Source organism: Mastigoproctus giganteus, chromosome 11, assembly GCF_048544385.1.
Source record: "Mastigoproctus giganteus isolate SK-2022 chromosome 11, ASM4854438v1, whole genome shotgun sequence".
Lineage (NCBI taxonomy): Eukaryota > Metazoa > Arthropoda > Arachnida > Uropygi > Thelyphonidae > Mastigoproctus > Mastigoproctus giganteus.
In genome coordinates, this window is record NC_143585.1 from 806989 (window position 1) to 830210 (window position 23222).

Consider the following 23222-nt stretch of genomic DNA (forward strand, 5'->3'; position numbering starts at 1 on the left):
CAATGACTACCAGCAGTCTCTGAAATATCCTGCATCTTGTTTTTCAGACTTCTGCTCATTTCAATAGAAGCAGTGCAAGAATCACTTCCACCTCTGCCAGTGGCTACTGTTAATCTATTAGTCCTTGTATCCCCCCCAACTAGCAGTTTTCCGACCCACCTAACACTGCCTCGACAGCATCAGCAAAAACTCTTGCACCCTTTCTATTTAAGTGTATCCCATCCCTGTAGAAGCAATCTCTCCTGTTAACAAGTACGGTCCAGGCTGAAAAAAATTCTACCCCTTGAGCCTTGCACAATCCCTCCAGGGCCGAATTGATCGACAAGGCTCTCATCATATACTCCCTCCTATCGTGTCTGGGCAGAATTGCAGACACTTTCAAGTTCAACCCTAATTCACTGCTTTTTTTCAGCAGTGACCTGTACTTGCTAAGTAATTCCGCCGGTCTCCTACTCTTAATATCATTCGTGCCAACGTGTACAACTATATCACCTTTTGTGCCCTTAAAAGATGATATCCGCTCTACAATGTCATCAACCTTTGCCCCTGGCAGACATACCCTGGTCCTATTCCACCTATCCTTTTTATAAAGCATGTTCCCCGTTTCCCTGACAATAGAGTCACCAACAACTACTAGTTCCTGTGGGACCAGCGCATTCTGCCTAGGGGGCTGCTTCTGTGTTGCCTGATGACCAAGTGCAAGCTCTGGCGTTGATGTGGGCAGCTGAGAGCTTGATGGGCCCCTCAATTTATTTCCTTCGAGGGCATCCACCCTGTCCTTCAAGCTCTCATAAAGGCCCATAACAACGCTGAGTTGTCGCCTGATTTCCTTGCACTCCTTACATCGTGCACACACAAAGACATCCCCCTTGGCAGTATCATGTCCCGTACCCAACTGCTCCGCAAACATCAAGCAAACAGTGCATTTTAATAGACTGTGATTCAGAGGGCAACTGGCCCCCTCAGTTCTCCCCTGAACCACAGCACTCCCATTAGCTTGAGCCTTTTGCTTTGCTGCTCTGGTTAGAGTCATGATTCCAATGTAATTCAATAAAATTTAAAACAAAAATTAAATCCTTAAGTTATATTATATATATATATATATATATATATATATATATGGATATATATATTGTTTTTTTTTTTTTTTCGGTATCTAGTGTTCCCTTTATACAACTTCCGTATCACGTGTACCACTATAGTTATGTATTAATTATTTGTTACGATTAAGTCGTTATATATATTTATAGAGTTAAAAATACAATTTAATTGACAATAAAGTTTATCAAGATTAATAGATTTACTGAATAATTGACAATATTATATTATGCACTATACTACACTAAGCTTATGCTATCGTGTAAAAATGGCGGGAATTCACGAACGAGTATCAAGTATGTATTAATTATTTGTTACGTTTGTACTCTAAGTCGTTATATATATATAGTTAAAAGAACAATTTAATTGCCAATGAAGTTCGACAAGATTAATAGATTTACTGATTAATTTTCACGTAACTATGGCGGCTGTCTATGAACGGTAAACTCGTGTATTTGATACCCTTTCCGATACTAAGTAATACCTACAAATCTCTATCTAAGTTACTTTAACTTTAAGTACCGTAAATAGGAATATAAAGCTACTCTAGAAATAAGTTAATATGTCAATTTAAACTAATAAAGCAGAATATAAATCAGAAAAAACTTCTCTGTTCCAGTAGCGGCAGAAAGGCACGTCCGCACAGGAAACTCTCGTGCTCAAACTCCAAATCCTAATCAGACTCCTAATCAGTGGACACTGCTCATCGTGGACTAATGTTATTAGTGGAGTCTCTCAGGGTTCAGTGTTGGGTCCATTATTGTTTTCTGTATTTATAAATGATATTGATGATGGTATATCAAGCTTAATGTCCAAGTTTGCAGACGATACAAAGGTTGGCAGGGTTGTCAAGGACACTACTGACACTATGCTGCTTCAACAGGATCTGGAAAGGTTGATCAGATGGGCTGAGAGGTGGCATAAATTCAAATTGAGGAAAGAGAGATGTATGATAGATGTCTGGAAATTTGTCTTTAGCCAGCGGGTAGTTGGTTGGTGGAACAGACTTCCATCCCTTGTTGTGGAAGTTGATAGCCTAAATAAATATAAGGCTCAGCTGGACAGGTATTTCGAACGAACGGAGGGGTGAAGTGGAAGTTTTTTTTTTTTTTTGCTGGCTGATGCTGCATAAGCTTGCTTTCTTGCATCGTATGCCTCTACTAATGCTAATGCTAATGCTAAGTCGCAATATTGAACACCTGTAGGATAGTCAGAGAGTTCCTCGACCAACAGTAACACCAGACATAACAACAACAACCCTGTGTACTTGGTAGTAATACCCGTCACGAGGTGGAACTCCCAATCAGGGAGAAATAATATAAGAATAATAATAATAATAATAATAATAATGTCTTTCACTTATAATTCTATGTACACCCTTCTAGTCAACCAGCTGTACAGGGGTTGAAATTAAGCTTAATGATAAACTGAATAATAATAATAATAATAACTAGATCGTAGATATAGGATAGCTTAATTTTCAGCACTCACCTCATAGTAATCCGCTTAGTTTGTTGAAAGTTTCACCACGTACATAGCAGTCATGAAATTTTAACAACTTAAAGAAATTATAAATTTAAAAATTACTAAATTATGAGCTTTAAAATTTTGCCTAAGAGAGGAAAGTGCACCTTCTATTCTACGGTTGTTTAATTACATTTATGTATTAAAATAAATTAAAGTGAGATAAAAAGCTAATAGCCGCGCACGAGCGACTAGTCATTATTATTAGCCGTATGGTGCAAGGAAGCCTGGGGCTTATGCTGCACCAGGCAAAAAAAAATTCCCGAGTTACCCTGAGAGTGAGAGAGAGAGAGAGAGAGAAAGAGAAAGAAAGAAGCAGAAAGGAATCACCAAGAAAGAGAAGAATGATGATATCCAACTCAGTACGCCGGGGGTGCCAAGCCCATACTCACCAGATGTGAGCCCCTGGGGTTAATTACATCACAGCACATAAGGATCCCTATATCATCAGTTAATAATAATAATAAATTCAAGAAGGAACTGAATAAAGTTTTGGAGGGAATGGATGTGTGAATTTTTTTTTTTTTTTGGCTGATGCTACATAAGCTCATACGCTTGCTTTCTTGCGTCACATGCCTCCATTACTACTACCTACTGCCCTGTAAACGATCAGAAGCGATAAAGTAACTGCCGCTGACCTTGATTTTCAACCGTGACGTAAAGCGCACTGATACATCCCAGCAAGAGCAATATGCCATAAATTTCTAATATTGTGTAGCGTAATCGGAATTATTTTTAGCACGTTCTTGAATATTTGTAAATCCGAAAACAGTAATTCTACAATTGAGTACATATTCTAATAACCATAAAATGTTCCTTTCAAACAAGTCTGTTAAAAAATAAAAATTAGTTCAAATGGGTAACCGGAAAGGAATGAATGAGGAACGGCGGATGTTTCGAAAGTTTTTCGAAGTGCGAAATTTGGAACGGCATGAAACGATTACCGCACACTCCATTAACGTCAATTGGGGCACTCACACTCCATCCCCACCGAGAAAACATTGCCTTTGGCTGTCTTGCTTTGCCTGTTTTGGTACGTTTATTTCTTTTCTTTTTTTTTTACATAAAAATTCAGGTGGAATCGTCCCAATCACTTTTGTTATTCTAAGCCGACAAAATGAAGAGATTTGTTTTTATCATTATTTTAATTTCCTCAGAGGTAGTCACTTCTGAATAAACTAAAATAATTTAATTAAACTATTTAATCTAAAGTATTTCTCTCAGTGGCACCTCATCCATAAACTTTTTATTTATGGATGAGGTGCCACCGAGAGAAATACTTTAGATTAAATATGCCTCTTCCTCTCCAAAACGAAGAATATATTAACAACACTTATTAATTTTAATAAGTTAAGAACTAATACCGTGAGGTGCCCCGACCAGTATCGAAACTACAAATTGTGGGACGATTCAGGAAGGGAACGAGCTTCCCAGTCCGGCTATCGGGGCCAGCGAGAAAATTTTTAATCTGGTGACACCGATTGGGATTAGTAGTTCAAGCAGAGATGTACCAAAGGTCAAGCGAACGAGGCTCTTGCCTCAGGTTAAAAGCTAAAAGGGGCGCCAAAGAAAGATTAAATAGTTGCGAACGTTGCATTCATTAACAGTAGGGCTAAATTTTTCATTCTTGCCCCAGGTACTAAAATGGCCAAGCACGACCCTGAGTAATTGATTATTTTTGTATTACCTTAATAGTCCCTTTAGTCTTGTATGAAATGCCCCCCCCCCTTTTTTTTTTACCGTTTATATTTTTGCGACATGAAGGTTGAGTGGCTCCAAATGAGTAGTAGTAGTAGTAGTGGCATGTGATGCAAGAAAGCAAGCATATGAGCTTATGCAGCATCAGCCAAAAAAAAAAAAAAATTACAAAATAATCCCCTCTAAATATTTGTCCAGTTCCTCCTTAAATTTATTTAATCTATCAACTTCCACAATGGCAAATGGAAGTTTGTTCCAGCAATTTTTATTATTATTATTATTATTAGCCATATGGTGCAAGGAAGCCTGAGGCTTATACTGCACCAGCAAAAAAAAAAAAAAAAAAATTTCCCTATTACCCTGACTGAGAGAGAGAGAGAGTAGAAAGGAATCACCAAGAAAGAGAAGAATGATGATATCCAGCTCAGGACCCTGGGTGTGCCAAGCCCATACTCACCAGATGTGAGCCCCTTAACCACCCACTGGCTAAAGGCAAATTTCCACACATCTATTCTACATCTGTCCTTCCTCAATTTCAATTTATGCCCCCTTAGGTTCGTAATCTGAACAAGTGGAAGAATCCCATCAGAATTCAGCATGCTCAACTCATTCAAGACCTTATACACCCCAATCAGATTACCTCATAGGTGCCTAGTCTCCAGCTGCTGCAATTTGCAGAACTTAAGCCTCTCCTGGTAAGAGGATCACTTCATTCCCCTCACCAATCTTGTTGCCCTCCTCTGTACACACTCAATCAAATCTACTTCCTTCCTAAAATGAGGCCTCCAAACCTGCACACAGTATTCAAGGCATGGCCTGACCATTGCCTTATACAGAGGGACAATCGCCTCCTTTTCCCTGCTAACAAAATTCCTGTATATCATTGACAACACTCCATGACTTGCCCTGGCAGCCTGTCTGCATTGTTCAGATAACTTCATATCTGACTGCACAATTACTCCCAGGTCTTTTTCATTTTCTACCACCGTAAGTGTAGTACCACACAGTTGGTACGTTTCTCTGGGGTTACTTCTACCCATATGCAATACTTTGCATTTGTCAAGGTTAAACTTCAGTTGCCACTTCTTAGCCCATCTGCCCAAATTATCTAAATCCTGTTGCAGTAGCACACTGCCATTACTGTCATTAACAACCCTGCCAACCTTTGTATCATCTGCAAACTTCGACATTAAGCCTGATATACCTTCATCAATATCATTGATAAATATACAAAACAACAGTGGACCTAACACCGAACCCTGTGGGACTCCACTAATAACATTAGTCCAAGAAGAGCAGCACCCATTGATTACCACCCTCTGTCTTCTCCCACTTAACCATCCTTTTATCCATTGTAGCAACTTACCCTTAATACCATTCTGCTCCAATTTGTACAATACTCTTCCATGTGCAACAGTGTCAAAAGCTTTCCTGAAATCCAAATATATGATATCAAAATTATTTTTTGCATCCAGTTCCTTTGTAACCACATCATAATATCCTATCAAATTTGTCAGACAAGACTTTCCCTTAACGACCCATGCTGTGTCTGAATTATTGCTGCAGTCTTGTCTAGTAGACAATATCACTTAGATTACTCCATTGTGTCCGACCAAGTCTGTAGCGAAACATTGCTTTTCATCACAACGGCATATTTTTCACTATCCCAAAGGCTTTCAAAGATTTTTTTTTTTTTTATATTTAATTCAGATAAAGTAAAAGTTACATTCACCCCTAGATAGCAATCAAATGCTAGGAGGGTAAACAAAATCATAACATAGCAATACAAAATCTATATTGGGTAATATAACAGACACAAAAATACAAGGAAAGACAAATTATGTTCAACATAAATGCTCAGTATACCGTCAGCATCTGTCTAAGCAGAGTGTGGGGATGCCAGCAGGATGCTGTAGGCTGACTGGAACAGGAGCACAGATGATCCTCATTTACAGAAATCACATAGGACAATGATGAACTGAAGGTCTAAAATTGCAAGATGGCGTATCTGCATAAACATTTGTTCTGTAGGCCTTCTCAACGCAAATTTCCTCAGGGTTGATATTCAAGTCGTTGAGAAGTCCAGTTGTGTTTGCTGGGAACATATGACTGAACAAGCTGATTTGGTTGAGGGCAGGTCGGATCACAGATGTTTGCCAATTACTTATTCTTCTGTTATTCTTGGGCAGGATGATGAGGCTTTCAATGCTGGGAGCATCTAGTTTACCGGAAATGAGCTTAGAGAGGGTAATTATGTTGCGAATGGTGATGATTTGCTTCCAAGAGGTCATTCCATGCAGCAAATGTAGTATACTCCCAGAGATAGTAAGGGGATGTCCTGAAATCCTATCCCCAAGAACTGCTGCTGCTGGTAGGTTGGAGGGGACCAGATTTCCGATGTGTAGAAAGCTACCGTTACTACACAAGATCGGATATACTTAGTTGTCAGCTTGCTGTTGTGGTAACCTACCAGTTCCTGTCAAGCCGACCAAAGGGCTGAGAAGAATTTGTTTCTACCTTGAAGTGCCCCTGAAAAGACAAGTTCAAATCCTAGACCAAGGTTAGGTCCTTGTGAGAGTTGATGGCCATGTATAGAGATGTGCATTGATATTATTCTCCTTTTTGTAAACATCATCTGGGCAGATTTTTTGGCATTTAGTTCAAGACCAATATATTGAAGAAAGGTGCGTATCTCACAGATTTGTTTTGTTGCAGATCTTTTGAGAGAGAGTGCTTGCTCCAGCTGATCCGAAATACTGAAAAGCTTCAGATTGTCAGCATACGACGTCGTGTTTTGGAAATTTGCTAGCAGAGTTTCCAAAGCTGCTGACAAAATGCCACCCTGTGGAATCCCTCTGAAGACAGTAAAGGATTGTGAGAGACCATTGTGCTAAACAAGGAGTCGTCTTTCCTGCAAAATTTTTTTCAATACAGAGAGGAGGTTATTGGAGATCTAGAAGTAGTTTTTCAGGATGTTAAGTGATGTGATGGAAATCCTACCATATGCAGATTTAACGTCAAAATAAATTATGTCAAGCTGCGTTCGAGAATTCAAAGTTTCCTGTATGTGAGACAATGTTTGAAGGAGATCGGTGGAAGTACATCTCCCAGGGATAACACTGTGAAGGTGGCAAGGTCTGTGATGAAAACAGTGCTCAATAAGTTGCACTAGGATTAATTAGTAGTTAGTATTTTTGAAGAAAAGTTAGTATTCTCAAAGAAAATAACAGAAATTCAGAGTCAGTTTGTCACCACAGACATCCCACTGTATTTTCATTCCTTTTGTCACAAAAGTATCGTATGTTATAAAACAATTCTACAATTCCATTATTCTGGCAGGTAGTGTGCAATTTAGTAGTAAATTTGATACTTAAACAGAAGGGGAGGGGGGGCCAGAAGGCCTGACTGTCACATGTTATTAGTGGAGTCCCAAAGGGTTTGGTGTTGGGTATACTGTTGTTTTGTATATTTATCAATGATATTGATAAAGGCATATCAGGCTTAGTGTCGAAGTTTGCAGATGATACAGAGGTTGGCAGGGTTGTTAATGACAGTAAAGGCAGTGTGCTATTGCAACGTAATCTAGATAATTTGGGCAGATGGGCTAAGAAGTGGCAACTATAGTTTAACCTTGACAAATGCAAAGTACTGCATATGGGTAGAAGTAACCCCAGAGAAACGTACCAACTGTGTGGTACTACACTTAAGGTGGTAGAAAATGAAAAAGACCTGGGAGTAATTGTGTAGTCAGATATGAAGTTTTCTGAGCAATGCAGACAGGCTGCCAGGGCAGGTCATTGGGTTTTGTGAATGATATATTGGAATTTTGTTAGCAGGGAAAAGGAGGTGATTGTCCCTCTGTATAAAGCAATGGTCAGGCCACGCTTTGAGTACTGCGTACAGGTCTGGAGGCCTCACTTTAGGAAGGATGTAGATTTGCTTGAGCATGAGGGGAATGAAGGGATCCTCTTACCAAGAGGGGCTTAAGTTCAGCAAATTGCTGAACTTAAGACACCTGACTAGGCACCTGTGTGGTGATCAGGTTGAGCACGCTGAATTCTGATTTGATTCTTCCACTTGTTCGGATTACAAACCTAAGGGGGCGTAAATTCAAATTGAGGAAAGACAGATGTAGAACAGAGGTGCAGAAATTTGCCTTTAGCCAGTGGGCGGTGAATTGCTGGAACAAACTTCCATCTGTCATTGTGGAAGTTGATAGGTTAAATAAATTTAAGGAGGAACTGGACAAACATTTAGAGGGAATGGTAATGTGAAATTTTTTTTTTTTTTTGGCTGATGCTGCATAAGCTCATTCACTTGCTTTCTTGCATCACATGCCACTACTACTATTCTATGAAAAGGAGGAGGAGGGGAACTTATAAAATTGGACATTTGTGTGCTACATATGATATTAGCCAGATATTATAGAATATTATTAGCATTAGTAAATGCATAGGATGCAAGATAGCAAGCTTAGACATCATCAGCAAAAAAAAAAAAAAAGAGAGAGAGAGAGAGAAAAAAAACATTCCGTTTTACCCATCTATTTACTCCAAACATCTGTCCAGTTCTTCCTTGAATTTATTTAAGCTATCAGCTTCCACAACGACAGATGGAAATTTGTTCCAACAATCAACCACCTGCTGGCTAAAGGCAAATTTCTGCACATCTATTCTACAACTGTCTTTCCTCAATTTGAATTAATGCTCCCTCAAGTGCATAATCTGAGCAAGAGGAAGAATTCCATTAGCATCGAGCTCGCTCAAACCATTAAAAGGCCTTATACACTTCAATCACATCACCTGGCACCTGCCAGGTGATCTGATTGAGGTGTATAAGGCTGCAGTTTGCAGAATTACGTCTTTCTTAATTCCAGAACACTGCAGTTTGCAGAATTAAGTTTTTCTTGGAAAATGCAACCTGTTGTTCCCCTCACCGATCTCGTTGCCCTTCTCTGTACTCATTCCATCCTTCCTAATATGAGGCCTCCAGCCCTGTATGCAGTACTCAAGGTGTGGCCTGTCCATTGCCTTATACAAAGGGATAATCACCTTATCCCTGCTAGCAAAATTCCTCTAAATCATTGACATGACCCAGTGAGTTGCTCTGGCAATCTGTCTGCACTGCTGAGAAAACTGCATATCTGACTGAACAATTATCCCAAGTCTTTTCATTCTCCCCTACCTTGAGTGTAGTACCACACAGTTGGTATGTTACTCTAGGGTTACTGCTACCCACATGCAGTACTTTGCATTTGTGAATGTTAAACTGCAGTTGCCACTTCTCAGCCCATTTGCTGAACTTTTTCAAATCCTGTTGCAGTAGGGTACTGTCATTAACAACACTGCCAACCTTCTTATCGTCTTCAAACTTGGACATTAAGCCTGGTATTCCTTCATCAATATTATTGGTGCAGTATAAACCTCAGGCTTTCTTGCACCATATGGCTAATAATAATAATAATAATAAATAATTGTTAGGGGTGGCTCGTAGGCACTGCAGAACTGCAGCACCACCACCAGCTTTTTAAATCTAAATATACAGTCAACTGAGTTATATGAAATTTTGTGAAGAACAATGCAATGCAATGAATATTTTTATTTAACAGGTCCTGCCTATAGTGTACACATCCTCTATTTCTAATAAAAAAAAAAAATAAATAAATTAGCATTAGTAGTCATATGATGCAAGAAAGCAAGCTTATGCAGCATCAGCCAAAAAAAAAAAAAAACAACCCTTCCACTTCACCCCTCCGTTCCTTCGAAATACCTGTCCAGCTGAGCCTTAAATTTATTTAGGCTATCAACTTCCACAACGAGGGATGGAAGTCTGTTCCACCAACCAACTACACCCTAGCTAAAGGCAAATTTCCGCACATCCATCCGTGTCTGCCAGGGGCAAAGGTTGATGACATTGTAGAGCGGATATCATCTTTTAAGGGCACAAAAGGTGATATAGTTATACACGTTGGCACTAATGATATTAAGAGTAGGAGACCGGCGGAATTACTTAAAAAGTACACGTCACTGTTGAAAAAAAGCCGTGAATTAGGGTTGAATTTGAAAGTGTCTGCAATTCTGACCAGACACGATAGGAGGGAGTATATGATGAGAGCCCTGTCAATCAATTCGGCCCTGGAAGGATTGTGCAAGGCTCGAGGGGTAGAATTTTTTTCAGCCTGGTCTGTACTTGTTAACAGGAGAGACTGCTTCTGCAGGGATGGGATACACTTAAATAGAAAGGGTGCAAGAATGTTTGCTGATGTTATCGAGGCAGTGTTAGGTGGGTCGGAAAACTGCTAGATTGGAGGGATACAAGGACTAATAGAGTAAAAGTGTATCCCATCCCTGTAGAAGCAATCTCTCCTGTTAACAAGTACAGTCCAGGTTGAAAAAAATTCTACCCCTTGAGCCTTGCACAATCCCTCCAGGGCCGAATTGATCGACAAGGCTCTCATCATATACTCCCTCCTATCGTGTCTGGGCAGAATTGCAGACACTTTCAAATTCAACCCTAATTCACGGCTTTTTTTTCAACAGTGACCTGTACTTGCTAAGTAATTCCGCTGGTCTCCTACTCTTAATATCATTAGTGCTAACGTGTACAACTATATCACCTTTTGTGCCCTTAAAAGATGATATCCGCTCTACAACGTCATCAACCTTTGCCCCTGGCAGACATACCCTGGTCCTATTCCACCTATCCTTTTTACAAAGCATGTTCCCCGCTTCCCTGACAATAGAAACTTCAGTAGCAGGGATAAGGAGGTGATTATCCCTTTGTATAAGGCCATGATTAGGCCACATCTTGAATGTTGTATTCAGATCTGGAGGCTTCACTTTAGGAAGGATGTAGATCTGCTCCAATGGGTGCAGAGAAGGGCAACCAAACTAGTGAATGGAGCAAAAGGGTGCTCCTAAAAAAAGTCTTTAGTTCTGCAAATTGCAGTGTTTTCGAGACTAGGCACCTGCAGGGAGATGTGATTGAGGTATTTAAAGCCTTGAATGGATTAAGCTGAATGTTAATGGCATTCTTCAACTTGCTGTGACTACTACACACATGAGGGGGAGGCATAAATTCAATTTAAAGGATAGATGTGCTAAAGTTTCTTTCAGCCAGCAGTTAGTTGATTGTTGGAACAGGCTTCCATCTGTTGTTGTAGAAGTGGATGTATTTAATAAATTCAAGGAAGAACTAGTCAAATTCTTGGAGGGTACCAATGGTAAACTGTGTAGTGTATTTTTTTTGGCTCATGCTATATGAGCTTGCTTTCATGTATCGTTTGCCATTACTACTACTACTATTCCCCTTCCCCATCCTTCAGGCTGAGGTTATAATTATATTATGTTTATGTTCAAAATTAAAATTTTAAAATATTGACAAATCCAAAACTTTGGCTTTTCAATATTATTCTATTTTTAGAATCCACATAGCATTGTTGGCCAACAAGACAAAAGTCTAGTGAAAAATATTCAGAATTGGATGCTCAAGTTCTTATAGAGATATATTAGCATCAGTAGAGGCATACAATGCAAGAAAGCGAGCATGCAGCATCAGCCAAAAAAAAAAAAAAAAACCCTCGAATTTCAACCCTCCTTTCGTTCCAAATGCCTGTCCAGCTCACCCTTAAATTTATTTAGGCTATTAACTTCCACAACAAAAGATGGAAGCCTGTTCCACCTGCTGCTGGCTAAAGGCAAATTTCCACACATCTATACTACAACTATCTTTCCTCAGTTTGAAACTGAGCCCCCTCAGATTCTTAGTCTGAGCAGGAGGAAGAATCACATCAGCATTCAGCTTGCTCAACCCATTCAAGGCCTTATACACCTCAGTCAGATCACATCGCAGGTGCCTACTCTCCAGGTGCTGCAATTTAAAGAACTTAAGCCTTTCTTGGTAAGAGCACCTCATTGTTCCTGTCACCAGTCTTGTTGCTCTTCTTTGTACTCGTTCTAGCAACTCTACAGCCTTTCTAAAATGAGGCCTTTAGATCTGTACACAGTACTCTAGGTGTGGCCTGACCAGTGTCTTATGTAACGGGATAATCACCTCCCTGTCCGGGCTAACAAAATTCCTATATATCATTGACAAAACTCCATGACCTGCCCTGGCCGCCCGTATGCACTGCTCAGTGAACTTCATATTTGTCTGCACAATTACCCCCAGCTAGTTTTCACTTTCTACTTCCCTGAGTGTAGTACCACATAGTTGGTACGTTTCTCTTTGGTTATTGCTACTCATATGCAGTACTTTGCATTTGTCAATGTTAAACTTCAGTTGCCACTTCTCAGCCCATTTTCCCAACTTATCTAGATCCCTTTGGAGTAGCATATTGTCGTTAACAACCCTGCCAACATTTGTATCATCTGCAAACTTGGACATTAAACCTAATATACCTTCATCAATATCATTGATAAATATACAAAACAGCAATGGGCTCAACACCGAACCCTGGGGAACTCCACTAATGACATTTGTCCACGAAGAACAGTGTCCATTGATTACCACTCTGTGTCGTTTCCCACTCAACCATCCATTTATCCATTGTAGCAACTTAGCCTTAATGCTATACCTCTCCAATTTGTACAACAGGCTTCCATGTGCAACAGTATCAAAAGCTTTCCAAGAAATCCAAGTATATGATATCAAAATTATTTTTGGCATTCAGTTCCTTTGTGACCACATCATAGTATCCAATCAAATTGGTCAAACAAGACTTCCCTTTAACAAACCCATGCCATGTCATAACTATTACCGCAGAATTGTCTAGATGATCCGGCAATGCTTCTTTAATCAGGGATTCTGTTATTTTCCCCGGAACGCAAGTTAAACTAACAGGTCTGTAGTTATTTGTGTCGCCTTTTGAACCCCTTTGTGATTTGGTGATACATTTCATACCTCCAGTCCATGGGGACCTCCCCCCTGAGTCCAAGGAAGTTCTCATAATTATGGCTTCCTTTGCTGCCTCTTTTAACATAACTGGATAGATCCTGTCCACCCCAGGTGCCTTCCTTTTTTTTTTTTTAACTTCAACAAATTCTCCTTCACTTTGCTCTCATTTTTTACAAAATCACTTAGCTCCTTGTTACCGTTATAATAATATTCTGGCACTCCTCTCATTGATTAACTCCTCATGTGTGAATGTAGATGCAAAATACTCATTCAGTTTATCAGCTACCTGAGCATGATCATCAATAGTCAACCCATCTATGTTAAGTGGTCCAATCTAATTCATCCCTTTCCTTTTATAGTTTACATAAGTAAAGAACTCTTTGCTGTTTTTCTTTGCATCCTTTTCCAAAGATTTCTCGTAATCTGTCTTCGCCTGCCTAACCTCTTTTGTGACTTGAATACAGACTAGTTTATACCTGCCATAAGCTTCTGTGTCACCTGATACTTTATGTGCATACCATACATTTCTCTTCTCTGCCACGAGCCTCGTTAATTCATCTGACATCCATTTAGACCTAAACCTTGAACAATATTTCTTAGTTGGAATGAAAAGCCTAGTAGTCTACAAAATTAAGGCCTTAAAGGCTTCCCATTTAGAATTCAATGTTGGTTGATCCCACTGTACAGAATTTAAAAACTATCTGAGACCTCGGTAATCACCTGTACGAAAGAAAAACCCCTTCCCTTTAGCCTTGATAATAGTTACATCTTTAAGTAATTCCCACATCAATAAATTTGATCACTGTCACCCAGGGGTTCCTTTATCTGCAAATTATTAATGCATGAATAATCACTGCTGATAATCAGATCAAGAGTATTACTCCCTCTGGTTGCCTCTTGAACATGTTGCTGTAGAAAACAGTCATCCAATAAATCCACAAAAGTCTTGCTACTGTGCGAGTGACCAACCAACAAGTTCCAATCAATATCTGGAAAGTTAAAATCTCCCATTATAAGACATTCTGATTTACTGGCCCACTCTATTTCTCTGCACAATTACTCATTATATTCATCAGATTCATTAGGCCTATAACTCACATCTACTCTAATTTTCCCTTTCCCAGTGCTTATTTCACACCAAACAGACTCAACACTGCATTGTCCACCAAAATCAATTGGATGCTCTTCCTTAGATTTTGTGTTTCTTAACTAACAGCATAACCCATCCTCCCTTCCTGTACATATTGTACCACCAAATTCCAATTCTGCAATGCTTATATCTGTGTGATACCACATCTTGGATATCCCAACAATATCTGCCTTTGATGTCTTGACTAGCACTTCAAGCTCATCAAATTTATTAATTTTATGTCTAGTATTGGTGTACATGCAAGTGTACAATGAACCTGTTCCTACTCTTAGTTACCCTAACACAGCCCATGTATTTACTTGTTCCACTGTGACTCACAGCAGTCCTGGAAATCTCCATTACCTTGCTTTCCAGACTGCTGCTCATTCTAAGAGAAGCAGTGCAAGAATCACTTTTGCCTCTGCCTGTGGCCACTGTTAACCTTTTAGTCTGTGTATCCCCACAAGCTAGCAGTTTTCTGACCCACCTAACACTGCCTCAATAGCATCAGCAAATATTCTTGCATCACTTCTATTTAAGTGTACCCCATCCCTGTAGAAGCAGTCTCTCCTGTCAATAAGCACAAACACCAGGTTAAAAATAATTCTACCCCTTGAGCACAATCTCTCCAGGGCCGAATTGATCGACAAGGCTCTCATCATATACTCCCTCCTATTGTGTCTGGGCAGAATTGCAGACACTTTCACATTCAACCCTAACTCGCAACTTTTTTTCAACATTGACATGTATTTGTTGAGTTTTTTTTTTTTTTATGAAAACCCCAAACATGAAAGGTATCAAAACCTATAGTACTTAGTACCGTGCATGGGTTGAAGGAAAAGTATGGGGGAGGGGGATGCTGGAAACTTTGCTCTAGAGACTAAACATGTGTTTCACCACTTCAAGCCTCCAATAAGCAAAGTGGTGGTATTTCACCGGTTGATGAAAGCCATCTACCACCTGAGAATAAATCTGCAGATCTCTTACTCTTAATTCTAGATTTCTATAGTGACTGCTCTTCTTTCACATAATATCAAGATAGTTTTAGCTATTAACTAAATCACTATACATTAAGGTAACATTTTGGGAACCTTGCCAGAAACCATCCTCAGACCATATAAGCTTTTACCAGTCCCCTGATTGCCTACTATTTCAATTCCAACTGTTCATTCTCTGAGCATTCAGCAGAATGTACAGTCAGAATTGAGGCATTCAGCAAGCAGGAGGCTGGCAACATGGGTTCCTGCAAGCTTTCTGAAATATTACTTACTGTATAGTGATTAGTTAATGACTAAACAAGCTATCTTAATTTCACGTTGTCTAAGCATGGTCATTATAAAAATGTAGCATGGAAAACAATCATGTATAATATCCATCTCCCATCTCAAACTGTATATTATCTTCACATAATTAAGCATAAAATAACATAAAATAAAATTTAAAAAAATTATATTAAATTAGAAACACTTATTGACCCTGAAATATTGGAAAAAAACTAAATCCAGCTTAGAAATATGAATGCAGAATATAGAGATAGTGCTGATTTGTGAAGAAATGTTGTTAGATGCTGTCTGGGTGGTAGTATCCTGAGAATAAATAGCAGTGTTTCTTAGGAAAGAATTACTTATTCAAAATATAAAATAAATAGGCAACTCATGAAAGTGTTTGTAATATGAGATGTAATAAAAACATTATAATAACTTCAGTTAATTTTCTGTGTATAGAAGTGATGCATCTGCATTAACTTAATGTTGAATATAATTAATTACCACCTCATGCAGGGCTGATTCTTGAGTTTGGGAGGGGGAGAGTAAAATTGCAAGAATTTATATTGTAAAAAGGATAGCATGGAATTCTGAAGGGTTGTTCTTGTTTGGATTTGGGGCACATGATTATCCCCCCCCCCCTACACACAAGGACTGGCAACACTGTTTTTCACTGAACAAATCAGAAAATTACTATTGCATTTCTTGTTATTGGAGCAAGAGAATTTATGTCCAGTTCTGGCCAAATTGAGTAAAGGACATCATGCCAGATCAGAAACTATTTGACTTGTCTGTGATCATTACTTGTAAAAAAGCATTTTTTATCCAGGATTAGTTGTTGTTGTTATTTTGGTTTTTAGGAGCATTAGCAACTAAGGCCATATTGCTCCCGGGATATGCGGTGGTCATTCCCTGACCTTTCCGCATTCTCCATATTTGGCGGTCATGGGCTCGAACCCTGGTCTAATAAAGAAGCATGTGCTACGCACTGCTGCTCCTGCCCACCTGGCTGTGCAGGCACCTCCTAGGATTAGTGAAATATGGTAATAGTTAGGTTAACATTTGAAATAAATGATATTTTGGTTTCTCTTTGTTTATTTTTTTGGAGCAGAGACGGCAGTTGCAAGATGAAGATGTTTCATTATGTAGAAGAGCTGCAAATGCCTTTCGAGACCATGTCTTCAAGCCTCTGAATATGGGATGCCAATCATATATTGGTAAGACTTAGTTCATTCATAATGATTAAACATAGATAATATACTAAAATTTAGGCAAAGTGTTGGTGCAAATATGCAAAAGTGTAAATGAAAATATGCGTCAAAATGCTGTTATATACAATATTGTTTTTACGTTCCTTTATTATAATACGATTATTACATATTTATTTATTAATTGAATTAGTTTCTTTGTATTCAGATTGTAAAGTAAGAAACTAGCAAATGAAAAGTTTTAGAATAAGTATCATTTTATAATCTTTGTAACATTAAACAGTAATGTAGTGAAAACTATATTTCTTTCACTGTGGCTTTTATTGTCCAAAATCATTTCAAGAGCAGGAAATGATTTTTCCACTTGAAAGGAAATTTGTGTTCATTTACATTAACAAAATTATCAATTTTATTTAAATGTGAAATCGGGAATCTTTTTTTTTTAAATATTATCAAATCTCTCTCTCTCTCTCTCTCTCTCCCTCCCTCCCTCCCTCCCCCTTCACATTACAAATCCCTCTTAAGTATGTTAACATATTTTCACCCTGAGAGGTACTCTCTACTGTGAAGTAAATACAAAACATCTGTTCAGCTCACCAGTGATACTTTAACAATATATGAACATGGATTATCAGAACAACAACAAAAAAGTTGAAAGTGTGTTCCAGCAATCAATCATCTGAGCGCGAACTTCTTCATATCTATTCTGCACTGTCCTTTCTCAGTTTGAATTTGCACCCCCTTTGTGTATAGTTTGAGCAAGAGGAAGGATCCTATCAACATTGAGCTTGCTTAATCCATTTAAAGCCTTAAACCAGGCTTGGGGAACCTGTGGCCTTTTGTCTATTTCTCTCAAATGCAAAATTTGCCTTTTATTTCATGACATAACACCAAACTCAAATATTTTTAACATAAATTTTATCTATCCTCTTTTTTATATATCGTTATCCATATTATCGAAACATAAAAGGCATAAAAATATTGGATAGATCAACAGAGGACAAAACAAAGTGAAGCGGTAAAATTATTAATATGGATAACTGTGTAGTTAACAAGTGGCCTAGCAATGGCAACTCGGTAATTGGTGAACTGGCAACCACCCATTGATTCATGTCACAGGCCTGAGAGCTTCTTAAGAAAGAACTGTAATGTAGTAGTAGTGGCATGTGATACAAGAAAGCAAATGTATGAGCTTATGCAGCATCAGCCAAAAAAAAAAAAATCACACCATTCCCTCCAAATCCTCCAAAGCCTGTCCAGTTCCTCCTTAAATTTATTCAGCCTATCAACTTCCACAACGACAGATGGAAGTTTGTTCCAGCAATTAACCACCCGCTGGCTAAAGGCAAATTTCCGCACATCTGTTCTACATCTGTCCTTTCTTAATTTGAATTTATGCCCCCTTAGATTCGTAATCTGAACAAGTAGAAGGATCCCATCAGAATTCAGCGTGCTCAAACCATTCAAGGTCTTATATACCTCAATCAGATCACCGCGCAGGTGCCTAGTCTCCAGCCACTGCAATTTGCAGTGGCTGGAGACTAGGCACCTGCGCTGGAGACTAGAACTTAAGCCTCTCTTGGTAAGAGGATCCCTTCATTCCCCTCACCAATCTTGTTGCCCTTCTCTGTACACGCTCAAGTAAATCTACATCCTTCCTAAAATGAGACCTCCAGACCTGTACGCAGTACTCAAGCCGTGGCCTGACCATTGCCTTATACAGAGGGATAATCACCTCCTTTTCCCTGCTAGCAAAATTCCTATATATCATTGACAAAACCCCATGACCTGCCCTGGCAGCCTGTCTGCATTGCTCAGAAAACTTCATATCTTGCCTGCACAATTACTCCCAGGTCTTTTTCATTTTCTACCACCTTAGGTGTAGTACCACACGGTACGTTTCTCTGGGGTTACTTCTACCCATATGTAGTACTTTGCATTTGTCAAGGTTAAACTTCAGTTGCCACTTCTTAGCCCATATGCCCAAATTATCTAGATCCTGTTGCAGTAGCACACTGCCATTACTGTCATTAACAACCCTGCCAACCTTTGTATCATCTGCAAACTTTGACATTAAGCCTGATATACCTTCATCAATATCATTGTTAAATATACAAAACAACAGTGGACCTAACACCGAACCCTGTGGGACTCCGCTAATAACATTAGTCCAAGAAGAGCAGCACCCATTGATTACCACCCTCTGTCTTCTAGCACTTAACCATCCTTTTATCCATTGTAGCAACTTGCCCTTAATACCATTCTGCTCCAATTTGTACAATAGTCTTCCATGCGCAACAGTGTCGAAAGCTTTCCTGAAATCCAAATATATGATATCAAAATTATTTTTCGCATCCAGTTCCTTTGTAACCACATCATAATATCCTATCAAATTTGTCAGACAAGACTTTCCCTTAACAAACCCATGCTGTGTCTGAATTATTGCTACTGTCTTGTCTAGATGATCCTGTGCATCTTTAACCAGTGACTCCATTATTTTACCCGGAACAGAAGTTAAACTAACTGGTCTGTAATTACTCGTGTCACCCTTCGATCCCCCTTTGTGAATTGGGGATACATTTGCACATCTCCAGTCCGTGGGAACCTCCCCTGAGTCCAAGGATGCTCTCATAATTATGGCTAAGGGTTTGCTTAGTTGCTTTGCCACCTCCTTTAATATAACTGAATAGATCCCATCCACCCCAGGTGCTTTTCTTACGTTTAACTTCAACAATTTCTCTTCCACTTTGCTCTCAGTTATTACAAAATCATTAAGTATCTTGCTACAATTTGATAACCTTCTGCCATTTTCAAACCTTATTAATTCCTCACGTGTGAATGTAGATGCAAAATAATCATTCAGTTTGTTTGCTATCTGAGCAGGATCATCAACAGTCGAACCATCGATGTCAAGTGGACCAATCAGATTCATCCCCTTCCTTTTAGAGTTTATATAAGTAAAGAAATCCTTGCTGTTTTTCTTAGCAACTTTTGCCAAGGATTTCTCGTAATCTGCCTTCGCCTGCCGAACCACCTTTGTGACCTGATTACAGATTAACTTATATCTGCCATAGGCTTCTGAGTCGCTTGATAATTTATATGCATCCCATGCATTTTTCTTCTCTGCTACGAGTCTCATTAGTTCATTTGACAACCATTTAGGCCTAAACCTTGAACAATATTTCTTAATAGGTATGAAACTTTTAGTAGCTTCCACGATTAATTCCTTGAATGCTTCCCACTTAGAATTTACTGTTGGTAACATCGTCAGTTGATCCCACTGTACAGAATTTAAAAACTGTCGGAGACCACTGTACTCGCCTTTATGGAAGCAAAAACCTTTTCCTTTACCCCTGATGGTAATTAAATCTTTAAGTAAATCCCACGTCAGTACACTCTGATCACTGCTACCTAGTGGTTCTTTTATCTGCAAATTCCTAATACATGAACGATCACTGCTGATAACCAGATCAAGAGTATTACTTTCTCTGGTTGCCTCTCGAACATGCTGCTGCAGAAAACAATCATCCAATAAATCCACAAAAGTCTGACTAGTGTGTGAGTGCCCAACCCACAAGTTCCAGTCAATATCTGGGAAGTTAAAATCCCCCATTATAAGACATTCCGATTTACTAGCCCACTCTATTTCTCTGTACAATTGTTCATTGTACCCATTCAAGTCATTAGGCCTATAACACACTCCTACTCTTATTTTTGCTTTCGCAGTGCTTATGTCACACCAAACTGACTCAACAGTGCACTGTTCATCTATATCAACTGGATGCACTTCTTTTGATTTTATGTTTTTCTTTATTAACAGCATGACACCTCCTCCCTTCCTATCCAGTCTATCCTTTCTGTACACATTGTACTCCCCAAATTCCAGTTCGGCATTCCTTATATCTGTGTGACACCACGTCTCTGATATCCCAACAATATCCGCCTTTGATGTCTTGACCAACACTACAAATTCATCAAATTTATTTACTATACTTCTAGCATTGGTATACATGCAAGTATACATGCACCTATTCTTATTCTTAATTACTCTAACACATCCCATATACCCACCTGTTTCACGATGACTGCCATCCATCCCTGAAACCCCCAACACCCCTCACTGCAGGTCGCTACTTATTCTAATAGAAGTTGTGCAAGAATCACCTTCACCTCTGCCTACGTCTACTGTTAAACTATTAGTCCTTGTATCCCCCAAGCTATCAGTTTTCCAACCCACCTTAACACTGCCTCGATAGCATCAGCAAATATTCTTGCACCCTTTCTATTTAAGTGTATCCCATCCCTGTAGAAGCAGTCTCTCCTGTTAACAAGTACAGTCCAGGCTGAAAAAAATTCTATCCCTTGAGCCTTGCACAATCTTTCCAGGGCCGAATTGATCGACAAGGCTCTCATCATATACTCCCTCCTGTCGTGTCTGGGCAGAATTGCAGACACTTTCAAATTCAACCCTAATTCACGGCTTTTTTTCATCAGTGACCTGTACTTGTTAAGTAATTCTGCCGGTCTCTTACTCTTAATATCATTAGGGCCAACGTGTACAACTATATCACCTTTTGTGCCCCTAAAAGATGATATCTGCTCTACAACGTCATCAACCTTTGCCCCTGGCAGACATACCCTGGTCCTGTTCCACCTATCCTTTTTACAAAGGATGTTCCCCGTTTCCCTGACAATAGAGTCACCAACAACTACTAGTTCCTTTGGGACCAGCGCAATCTGCCTTGGGGGTTGCCACTGTGTTGCGTGATGACCAAGTGCAAGCTCTGGCGTTGATGTGGGCAGCTGAGAGCCTGATGGGCCCCTCAATTTAGATCTTTCGAGGGCATCCACCCTGTCCTTCAAACTCTCATATAGGCCCATAAGAACGCTGAGTTGTCGCCTGATTTCCTTACACTCCTTACATCGTGCGCACACACAAAGACATCCCCCATGGCAATATCATGTTCTGTTCCAGATAGTTCGGCAAACATTTCACAAGTTGCACATTTTTTTAGGCTGTGATGCGTTGGAGAATCGCCCCCCCTCAGTTCTCCCCCAAGTCACAGCACACCTGCCACTTTGTGCCCGTTGCTTTGCTGCTCTAGTTTGGGGCATGATATTTTAAATTAATAAGGTCAATAAATTAAATTAAATCTAATAGAAACAGTGAAGCGTATTACTGTTTCTATAATTATACGTTAGAGCTACCTAGCTACCTCAATTAAAAATTTGAATTCCCTATCACTATATACAAAAAACAATGCCTGCAATATTCGAACGAACTAACAGTTTTATAAAGTATTACGTATATCTACAAAAACTGTTTATATAAATTAAAATAAAAATAACCAGCGTAATTAGAACTATAAGACTACGTATTAAGTACAATATAAAATAACAATTATGTAAATAAAAAGCAACCACTTATCGTTTTTTTCGGAGCCTGTAACTCACAGCTGTATTTTCTAAAGAGAGTCAGCGCCCTCTTTCAAGTTAAAGTAAATGTATGCATTGCCTTTTCTAGTTAAGGAAAATAATAATGAATTATATATTAGAGTAAATACAAAATAAAGCATTTATTCTGAAACACTAATCTTTGCAGAATATTATTGTTTCCCATTTAGATGATGTGGCATCACTTCCATTTGAAACAGAACTTCATTTGGCAACATTGCCTTTCTTGTCAGCGATGACTCATCTTCCTGACTGCTCTCACTGATACTGAGAGCAGTCATCTTCCTGACTGCTCTCAGTATCAGTGACATTCTAGCCATTCTCCCCAGTGCCATCTGTTTTCAGTGCTTGTTTCCTTTGAAACTGAATCTTCAATTAATCTGTGTATTTCATTTTTAATTTTTACTGGTAACCTGAGTATGTCAAGAAATAAGAAAAGAGCATTAAAAGAAGAAAAGAGAGTATTCAATGAAGATTGGGAATTGCAGTATCATGTTTTTGCAGTGAATGATAAAACAATGTGTTTGCTCTACAGTCTTTTTCATTTTCCACTACCCTGAGTGTAGTACCACAGTTAGTACGTTACTCTGGGATTACTGCTACCTATATGCAACACTTTTCATTTGTCAATGTTAAACTTAAATTGCCATTTCTCAGCCCTTCTGCCTAACTTTTCTAGACCCTGTAGAATTAGCATATTGCCATTCCTGTCATTAATCACCCTGCCATTCCTGTCATTAATCACCCTGCCATCCTTTGTATTATCTGCAAACTTTGACATTAAACCTGATATGCCCTCATCAGTATCATTAAGAAAAATAGAAAACAACAATGGGCCCAACACTGAACTCTGTTGGACTCTACTAAAACATTTGTGTACAACGAGCAGTGTCCATTGATTACAACTGTCTTCTCTCACTCAACCATCCCTTTACCCATGACAACTTTCCC

The 23222-nt window shown here is 39.1% G+C and overlaps 1 protein-coding gene across 1 annotated transcript in view; it reads left to right on the top strand.

Annotated features, from left to right (window-relative positions):
* The first annotated feature begins 3499 nt into the window (after positions 1 to 3499).
* Positions 3500 to 23222, top strand: part of LOC150077635 (radial spoke head 14 homolog) — a 172958-nt gene continuing 153235 nt past the window's right edge. The window contains exons 1-2 of the mRNA XM_090385039.1: positions 3500 to 3655; positions 16721 to 16826. Coding sequence (XP_090241165.1) covers positions 3500 to 3655; positions 16721 to 16826 — 262 coding nt within the window. The remainder of the gene's footprint in view (positions 3656 to 16720; positions 16827 to 23222) is intronic.